The sequence below is a fragment of the Peromyscus maniculatus genome, chromosome 1 (assembly GCF_049852395.1).
Source record: "Peromyscus maniculatus bairdii isolate BWxNUB_F1_BW_parent chromosome 1, HU_Pman_BW_mat_3.1, whole genome shotgun sequence".
Taxonomy (NCBI): domain Eukaryota; kingdom Metazoa; phylum Chordata; class Mammalia; order Rodentia; family Cricetidae; genus Peromyscus; species Peromyscus maniculatus.
In genome coordinates this window covers 147,736,420-147,746,419 of record NC_134852.1, presented here as the reverse complement: position 1 = coordinate 147,746,419, position 10,000 = coordinate 147,736,420, and the positions used below count along the sequence as shown (strand labels likewise).

Sequence of the window (10,000 nt, the reverse complement as noted above, 5' to 3'; positions counted from 1 at the left end):
TCTCAAAGGCTCTATCTTTTCATTTGACTCTTAACTATTTCATTTCAGTGGCAGGTAAGGGTCACAGCCGCCTCCATCTCAGCGGCCTCAGCACCGCCCCTCTCATGCTTGTGAGAGGGCTCCTCTGGGGCGGGGACTTGTGAAGTGAAATGGACATGACACAGTGTTAACCGTTTGGGAAGTGAACAGTTCAGTAGCACTTGGCACACTCCTGAGGTTGCAGGGCCAGTACCTCTCTCTAGCTTAGAAAGCTCTCTTCACCCCAAGAGGAAACTTTGCAACCCCAGAAGCAGTTGCTCCTCACCCTCCTACCCACTCCAGCACCTGGCACCGCAATGTCTGTTGCCTTTGAAGCTGTGTTTTCTGGTGGATTGTCAGTACTATCCATTTAACTCACTCGGGCTATTATGTGTTAAAAGAGTACTAACTAACTCTGGGGGACCATCGGCAATGGCTGGGTGTGTCCCTCCCTGAAGCCCACACAGTGTTGTTACACCCTGACTTACGCAGGACTGCTTTGGGCTTTGGGATGATGGACTGGAGCTCTACCCATCATCACCCAAGTGTCTTTCTTGCTCATCAAGGGCTCAGACTTAACAGCTAAGAGTGAGCCAGCCCCACCCATCCCATAAAAAAGCACCTATAGTTTTCCTCCTGGCCTCCAGTTTCCCAGGTTGCACATGGCTATGGGCTAGAAGGCTGTGCCTCTAGCAACAGGCTGGAACCAGGTGGAGGAGGGATCCTGAGAAGCCAGAGCTCTTTTCTTGGAGTTCAGCTACTTAGCCTTTTGAGAGGCCAGAGCACTTTGGACTGCTCAGCTTGACTACATGTCTTTCACAAGGACATCTGGGGTGGGGCCATCCAGTGCTCTGTTGCTCACACACATTTTCAGATTCCTTTGGAACAGTCTATTCTTTGACAACCCCAAACTAACTAAATAAAAGTCCCCGTAACTAACTAACTAAAAGTCCCCATAGAGGACTGCAGAGCTTCAGAGGACCTGAACTCTTCAAATAAACCCTAGTCACAGGTGCTTGAAGGTGCTTGAAGGGGCTCTCAGTGAGACCTCTTCCAAGTTCCCCCGTTCCCCTCAGTCACCAGGGTACACCCTCAAAGCCCGCCACATTTCTACGGAGCCGATCTATTTTTCCTTTGACCAGAGGGAAAGAAATCATTACTGTATGATTAGTGGCTTCAGTTGGGTAAGAACATCAGCGTGTGTGTGTGGGGGGGAGATGGGGGGGTAGGGAGGTGAGTGGTATTAATTACCTAACCCTTGCTGGCAGGCCGATTTTATCAGTGACTTGGCCACTGGTAAGCCGGCTCTTGATGGACGTGGGTGAGTTCGGAGCCGCCTGGAAACGTGAAGGAAGGACTGGTGTCAGATGAGAGGCAACTCATCAGCTTTTCTCTGACAAACCAAATTCATTCCTTATGTAATTGATAACGGCCTTGGCCAATTATTTCCCACATTACAATACACAGAGGCCCCCTTTACAGGTTTTGCAGGGCTGTAATTAGCTATGCTAATATCCCCTTTATTGGCCCTAATATTGCTCAACACCTTTTGCCATCCTGGAGCCCACGAGAGCCCCATGGCCTGTCAGGACTGCTGATTATTGAGAAGGATAGCTTTAATCAAACATAATTGCAGTTAATTTTTCTCTCCTGCTCTCTGTTGCCAGCGTCTAATGCCACGGACTCCTTGATATTCCATTAAATTACAATTAAACAGCCTCCTTTGTCTCTGATTGTCCTGAACACCACCACAAAGTTCTGTAGCCGTTTAGAGGAGAGCTGTTTGGTCCTAATTGCCTGCTAGCTCACAAAGGGCCAATTTACACAATACCCATGTAGAATTTAAACAGTTCATAATGTAATGGATATTACACAGGAGCCTAACACTACAATTAAAATGATTTTCATCAGATAGAGAAGCTTCGGTTAATCAGCTTCATAAAAGTAAATATAAATGAACTAATTCATAGCTTAAACACACAGAGATGGAGCCGACTTTGAAATTGGTTACTGTGGTGGGGCCTCTGTGTGCCCCTTATCCTGGGATACCCATGTTGGGCTCTGGTGGAAACGGGAGGTCCCATTACTTGTTCTAGCCTCTCCTGAGGCAACTTTATTCCTCTGCAGTCCTGTTGACACTGGACTTGTTTGTTGGGTCTCTGATTCAACACCCTCAAAACAAAACTCTGAGCTCTCCTCATTGGGCGCTGTGGACCACACCCTTCTACAGCAGGGGGATAATTGTCCCATCAGGAGGGGATTTTCAACTTCAACTCAAGCTCTTGGGCTAGGCCGACGACGGTCCTTCCAGGCAAAGGCTTTGCTGTGTCCTTATGTTCCCCGCCCGTCATCATGGGGATCTCAGGCATTAGGAGAGTGAACCAGCCCTCCCAAGAATGAACGAGAATAGCATCGTGGCATCTGTCCTAATCCATGCAACACTGAGGAAAGTCTATTTCCACAGTGATGGCATCTTACTTTCTGCCCGAGAACTTTCTGGAATTTTTCATGATGTTTCCAAGTAGAATATTCCTGGGGATAGTGTGGTGTGGAACAGTTTGTCTTTAGCTACTGTCTCCCCTTCTGCCTCTAAGAAACAAGTAAATAAAGCCTATATTTCAAGCTTGATTTACTCTGGTACCTACTGTGAAAGATGATGAGTCTTTAGGGAAATAAAGATGGGGTCAGGGAATTAGTGCACATAACGGTCATTTTGACGTTGGGCCAGCAGATGCCAGGGAAACACACTGTACACAATTAAGCATAATGTACTAATGACAGGTTAGAATTTTTATCGCCTCTTCGCGATCAAGCAGCAAATCCACATTTAGCAATAATAAAGAGTTTATTGGTGCTAAAGCCAAAGATTTTTCTGACATAGGAAGGATTTTTCCTTTCATAACAGGAGTATTAAATCCTTTGTGTACCAGACTCTGCAAGTGAGATATGTAAAGTGGTTGTCAGATATTTCTTAGGAAACAGCCAATTAAAGGGTAATTGAGTAAAGGATGTGGGAATTACCATTGGACGTCATGCGTGGGCATTCGGTTTTCTCACCCCTTTCCCAAACACTGCAACAGCGCACCTCGTGGAGCGCGTCCACTCCCACGCAACAGTGCGCCGTGTCTGCAAGCTCGCCTTGACTGGGCTGCATTTCCCACCTATGAATCCTTGATTGCATTCTAGAATTAAACAGAAGCAAAACCAGGGGTGAAAGAAGCACTTCTTGTACACAGAGTTTTCCCTCCGGCCTGGCAAGGTGGGACCAGCTTGGGGTGTACTTTGTGTCACTGGAGCCTGGGAGCGTGGAAAGGATCCTGTTCTGCATAGGGGTTGTTCCCAGTAGACCTGTCTCACGTACCCACGGCCACTGCCATCACACGCTCTGCATAGAAGAAGAGCTGTGATTGCCACGTGCAAGAGAGCGAGCAAGCATGAACATGTGTGCATGATGTCTGTGCCCGCTTCTGCTCCCAGCGACCCCCGACAGGGCACAGTGTGCTTGTGGCATCCACCACCCAGTTTTGCTCTTCTGGTTTCTAAACTGATGATAGTTAAAGTCCCAGAATGCGCAGGGCTGCTTAGGATCTCTTTAAAATCTGCTATGCTATCTTGGAGGTAAGAGGGCCAAGCTGGCTAAACAGACATCGAGGAATTTAGAACAACCTCCTCAGGAGGGGGAAGACATCTTTCATTTTACAAAAAAAAAAAAAAAAAAAAAGCCCCCGACAGACACCAGCTCCTCGTAGGTACCTTTGCGGATGAGCAGCTTCTCTCTGGCGCCTGCTCAGAAGATTAGCCGGGTGGTAATGTGGGGCATAATTGCACCGTGTGGCTGTCCCTGAAGTGAAAACCTAATTGCCTGACAGGACGATAACTTTGTGGCGCCCTCACCTTGTTAGGCCCTTTCTGATGCAGTTCAAATGCAGTGTGGCCGCAGGTGCGTCTAATTTACCTCGCTGCAGAACGTGTGGAGTTTAATTGCACAGTGGTTGTTAGGAAAAATTGGTGGGTGGAATATCAAGTGACTTGCTCTGGCTGATGGCAGATGGTGTTAAGAGGCATTGTGAGCTAAGTGTATAGGTGAGGCGAGTTAATAAAAGATGTAAATTCTGGCCCAAAGTAGCAAGGACTCATGGTATGTAAGAAAATTTAATTGAATGGCCACCATTCTTAGCCTCATCAAAGGGATCCTCTTCTACCCTCCTTGGGTCTTCCAGGATGTGCTGGGAAGACAAGTCCTACTCCATGGAGTCTTTTATTTTCTCATATTGTAATCGCTAACGAAGAACCGAATTCCAGGAAATTTTATAAAGTACCATAAAAAAAAAATCAATCACTTCCAAATAAGACAGGCGACGTTTGGGGAGAAAAGCGAGTAGGTATTTTATGTAGCCTTGCTGCACAGGCCCTTAGCCACAGTGGCGATGTATTGGCGGGGAATCCGCCTTCCACTCACTATGGATGTGGCCTTTGCAAGTAGAGACAGAGAAAGTGCAGCGACAAGATCCATGAGCTAGTGTCTCGCATCCGTGCTGTGTAGTGTTTACCTGTTCATACTAAGGCAGCACATCTGTTTGTGCAGGAGTGGGGAAGGCTGGATGATGATGTTTTTGTCAGAGCCTCTCAACACACAGTCAGGACTCCTGACTCTTCCTGCTGCATACAAGGCCAGGTCCAATGGGAGGTGAAGCTGGTTTCCATGTTTGACCTCTTCACTCCCACCAGGGCTGGGGCTTGTTGCTCCTGTACTCTGTCTGAGCAAGACTGTGTGTGAAAACACCCGAAACCACCAGCTAGTCCCTTAAAAACACAGAGATCATTCACAGAAATCATGGTAGCCCCACACCCGGTCCTTTCTTGAAGGTTAAGCCTATTGTAACTATTTTCTTTTTTTTAATATTAAATTTAGTCTTTGACTATTTTATACGTGTATATAATGCATTTTGAGTGCTCCCACACCCCTACTGTGACTTTAAAACTTGGTCTTTGATAGTGTATTTGCTTTAGCAAGATAAACGCTGGAAATTGGGGTTTCCAGATAAATGTAGCACAGTCAATAGAATTTCAACTTTGATATTTTTACATAGATTCACCTTAAGACACCCCTATTCTAAAAGTCAATCGTTGCTTATCCAAAATTCAGATTTTACTAGACATTCTGCATCTTCATTGGCTGATGCAGGCGTCTCTGTCTGGAGTGGGTGTCTCTCTAAAGGCTAATAGTTAATGCAAAGATCCTTGTAAGATGAGATCCCTCGGAAAGACACCGTTATAAACCTTGGGAATCTGTCGTGCCACTCAGAACAGAGGCCAGGAGCCTCTGTCTGCCAATCCCACGGCTGCACTCAGCATCGCCCCCTACAGGGCCGCCAGCACAGTTGTGGGGCCTCTTCTGTTACTACTGTGCACGTCTTTTTTTTTTAGGTTGTCTCTTGTGGGCTGACTCTAACTATCCTTTGTTTGTGTCTTTGTAGATTCTTTCTAAAGTTCTTCCTCAAGTGCAATCAGAACTGCCTGAAGAATGCAGGCAACCCTCGGGACATGCGGAGGTTCCAGGTATGCAGCCCCCCCACCTCACCCCACCCCCACCCCCAGTTCCACCTGCCTGTTCTGCGCAACTTTCAGAGGTCTCCGTTGTTCAGAAAGCTCTTTCATTCCCCAAGGCTAGCAACACATGGAACTTGATTTGTTTGATAAAAATAGGCCAATGAGGGGCTGCTGGAGAGATGGCTCGGTGGTTAAGAATGTTTCCTGCTCTTGGGTTCAGTTCTCAGTATCCACCTAGAGGTTCACAACCATCTCTAACTCCAGTTCCAGGGGATTTGATACCTCTTCTGCCCTCCAAGGGCATCTGCTCCTGTGGGGTCCATCTACTAGACTCAGGCACATACATAGCCACATAAAATTAAATAAATAATTCAGAAAATAGACAAATAAAATGCTTTTTAAATGAGCTAGTGTTTTCACTATGCCAGATGTATGACTCTGTGCAGGGACAGGGAAGACAAGATGATCATGTTTCCCACAGCCTCCTGACATCATCAGCTCTGAAAGCTTGGCCAGGCTGAAGATGCACATTTTTAGGGATCAAATGGCCAGTTGATTGATTGTCATTGTGTATGGGGATGACGAGTAAGAAAAGAACCATAATGTAAACTCTCTAGAATGCTTGGTGTCTAGAGCATCCTCGTAAAGGGTCTGCCCCTGCTTAGCACAGGCCTCTACACATTTCCCTACCCTCCAAGGTCCAAGGTGTCTGACTTCCTCCATTCAGTAGTAGTCCAGCTACTACAGGTCTGTTCGGGATCTAGGCTTGCACATGCCCATTTGCAATGAGGACTTGGTCTACAAGGGAGAGCATTGCTTGTTGGCTTCAAGGACCAGCTCTGACAGCATCCATATTTCTTTATGGGTGATCAGAAGTCTCTGTCAGGGTCATGGGCACGAGATAGACCGTCTAGCAGATTTTCATTGTAAAATTAGAAGAACCAAGCACCAAATGGAAATGAATCCTAGATTACTGAGGGAATCTTATTTGGGATGTCAACTTTGTTGGTCAAGTAGCTCACAGTATTTGTAGGGTTCTGTGTGTTCTTCAGGGAAGTATGTGATATCCATCTTTTGCCTTCATGGCTCTTCAGGGAAGCAGATCCCTGTTTACCCATACTGGCTTTCATGACCTGGGGATAGCATCTCTTGTAAAATACTGGACTAGCTCCACTTTTTTTTTTTTTATACACAAGAGACCACAAAACATGGGTAAAATTGGTCCGTCTAGACAGAGGAGGTCCCACCAGACTGAGTAGCAGGGTTCTGTTTGTCTCACCAATGATGGAGCATGGCATCATCCATCACAGTTGATCTCACCATGCGTTGTGAGACCACAGTGACTCGGTAACTTTACTCCCCCGCCTCTCACAAGGTTACCTGGACTTCTGCACATCATGGCACACCTGATGCTTGCAACAGTGCCGCGCTTTCCGTGTCTTCCGATGGGTGCATTTGCAGGGTTGGCCCATTCTCAACTGCGCACTGTGTCGTCTGTTTTCTCTCTTTCCCCTCGTGACTAGTTTTTGTATAGATGGCAGAGCATAGACGGTACCTTTGAACCTTTTTATTTTTTACCTTTTCCTATGTCTTTTTAACATACGCTCATCAAGTCTATGCCTCGACACTGGCCAGGTCTCTGTACCATACCCAGATCATGTGTTCCTAGAAGTTCTTTTACTGCTCAGGGCAGGGTATACATACAGGTGGAGCCCAGGAAGATCTTGGCAAACAGGAGCAGCCTCTGTGTCCCCTGGGGAAGGAGATTGCTAGGCCACAGGTGACACCATAGTGGTACTAGGGGCATCCGAGACAATGCCAGATCTTCAGAACATGTACTGACTGTATTCTCAGTTCAGACAGTCTGATGTTACTGAGACCAGGTTATCCTGGCAGACACAAGGAGGAAAGAATTCGAGAACACTGCCCCAGTTGCTGAGGGTGTCTATAATACCATGTCCCTGCACCATGATCCTATGGGGTTTGAGGTTTTAAAAGTCCGTTCTTTAAAAACATATTCTTATATAAGCTTGTAGCTTTGCATTCTCTTTTATACCTAACATACTTTTTACTTACTTGTTCGTGTGTGTGTGTGTGTGTGTGTGTGTGTGTGTGTGTGTGTTTTGAGACAGAGTCTGGCTATGTAGCCCAGGCTGGCCTCAAACTTACTATTTTCTTGCTTTTGCTTCCTAAGTGCTAGGATTATAGGCATGTACCACTGTGCCTGGCAAAAATACTATTTATTTATTTATTTATTTATTTATTTATTTATTTATTTATCTCTCATCAGTTAAAAATCAATTTATTTTATTTATTTTATTAATAGGCTTTCTCTTAGTGCCATTTCAGGTTTATAAAAGATCCTTGCAGTGGCTTGCCCTGGGTTCCTTGCCTCAGTTTCCCCTTTCATAAACATATTTGGTGCTATGTATTCTCGTGTCTGAAGGAGACTTACTGATGGTTACTGCTCACCAAGGCTTGCTGTGGCCTTGGTGGCATTGGCTTGTCACCTCCAGTTTCTCTGGCAGTCTTCGCTCCCCTCTCCCCTGCCCAGCGTTCTCAGGAGGAGCTGGCCCCAGGACCTGGCTGTGTGGGGCTCTAGGAGTGCTGGAGCCAGGCATCCTTTATGTCAAATCCAGGCTCCAGTCCCACATTAAGTCTAGGCTGAGCTCCTTGATTTCCAGGTCCTCTGGAAAGCAGTGGACCATACTGCCACAACTGTTTTAGAAACAGGACAGCCAGGCCACCCTTGGCTGTTGCCTGGGTCTGCTGCAGTGTGTGCCTCCTGTGAGCTCACTGAGAAGAGGACAGTTGGCATCAGGAAGGTGGCCTCTTTGTATGGTGGCTTCATTTTCTCCTCCCATGAGGCAGTCAAGAAGCCTGTTTTGCCCTCTCTCCTTGGACATGCTCTTAGCCTCTCCTGGGCCCTTGCCACCCTTCCCCATGAACTTGAGAAAGATTCCTCTTCCTGGACTGAAAAAAACACTTCCACAATTCAAATTCAATTTGTTTTTTTCAGGTGCAAAGAACTTCATTCTCAGACATTAAACGTAATTGTACAGTTGACCCAGGGATCATCTGCTGGTAGAACAGGGATAGCTGGGGTAGCAGCCAGAACCCTGATTTTAGGAAGCTTTTTTGGGGGGGGACAATTGAATCCCCCCTCTTAGGTCTTCAAGAGAGGCTATTCTCAAGTGAACTAATTTAAATTAGATAAACTATCTAATCAATATCTGAGCAGATCAATCAAAACAGAGGCTTTCAAATGAGTGGCTAGAGGGGTATTTCGGAAGCTAATGGCTAGGAGAATATTTCTCTGAATTGAATCCACTTGTTAGCATAATAAGAGATTAAACCCTAATTAGTGGAGCAGGTTTTTTTTTTTTTTTTTGAAAAGAAGCAATCTTGAGTCAAAACAAAACAAAACAACCCACCCCCATTAGCCAAAAAAAAAAAAAAAAAAAAAACTGTGAATGCACTTCAGTCAGTGGCGAGTTTCCAGAGTGAGTGGAGTCTCCTCAGCGCAGTCTCTGAGCTGGCTTTTATCTCGCTCGCACGGCGCCCGCCTGTGCTTTCCTGTGCCAACTCCATTTTCAAATCCACTTCGTCTTCACAGGTCGTTGTATCGACAACAGTCAACGTGGACGGCCATGTGCTGGCCGTATCTGACAACATGTTTGTGCACAACAATTCCAAACACGGGAGGCGGGCCCGCCGCCTAGACCCGTCAGAAGGTACGGCCCCTTCTTATCTGGAAAATGGTAGGCACATGCTACATGTATTTTTTTTTTTTTTATTTGCAATGCTTCTTTTTCCTTTGTACCATCCTTTATGTTAATTCACATGGAGTTGCTCTCACCAGGAGACCACACTGCCTCAGCCCCTTGGGGCAGGGCTAGCTTCCCTCAGGTGGAGAGAGGCCAGGCCTCTTCCTCCTCTCCCTGTTGTGGTCTGCTTGGTCTTCATGTCCATCTTACCTGCCAAGGCTTTCATGTTATCGGTTTGTTTCTCCACTTTCTTTTGCTCACGGTTTTCATTGGTCGGTTTCATTTCGCTTGTTAGAAGTGCCCATCCAGAAACTCACCCCAGACTCTCTGTGCATGCTTCCATGGCTGGCTGCTTCCTGGCGCGGCTAGCCCAGAGGGGGGACTGTGTGGACCATTTCCTATCCTTGGCAAGCGTCCCTGTCTATGTGTGTGCTCGTGTCCACACCCATATGAGAGAGTGGGGGATGGGGTGGGACAGAGGGGTGAGTAAAAAAAAAAAAAAAAAAAGAAAGAAAAGAAAACATAAAACGAGTCTTTAAAAAGATACTTCCAGGTGATCGAGTCTGTATTGTTTGTTAAGAGAATTTCAGTGAGACAAGTAGGCAGAATCAAGAAACACTAGGCCATAAGCCCCTCCGACCTCTCCTTCTTCCTGCTTGCTCAGA

At 46.4% G+C, this 10,000-nt stretch overlaps 1 protein-coding gene across 14 annotated transcripts in view; it reads left to right on the top strand.

Annotated features, from left to right (window-relative positions):
* The window catches only part of Ebf3 (EBF transcription factor 3), a 120,266-nt gene that overhangs the window by 73,945 nt on the left and 36,321 nt on the right, over positions 1 to 10,000 (top strand). For 9 of the 14 annotated variants that reach the window (XM_016006094.3, XM_016006091.3, XM_016006088.3 and 6 more), the window contains exons 7-8: positions 5,496 to 5,577; positions 9,185 to 9,329. In XM_016006094.3, coding sequence (XP_015861580.1) covers positions 5,496 to 5,577; positions 9,185 to 9,329 — 227 coding nt within the window. The remainder of the gene's footprint in view (positions 1 to 5,495; positions 5,578 to 9,184; positions 9,330 to 10,000) is intronic. The other 5 variants (XM_016006090.3, XM_006987569.3, XM_016006093.3 and 2 more) reach the window with 1 other exon arrangement.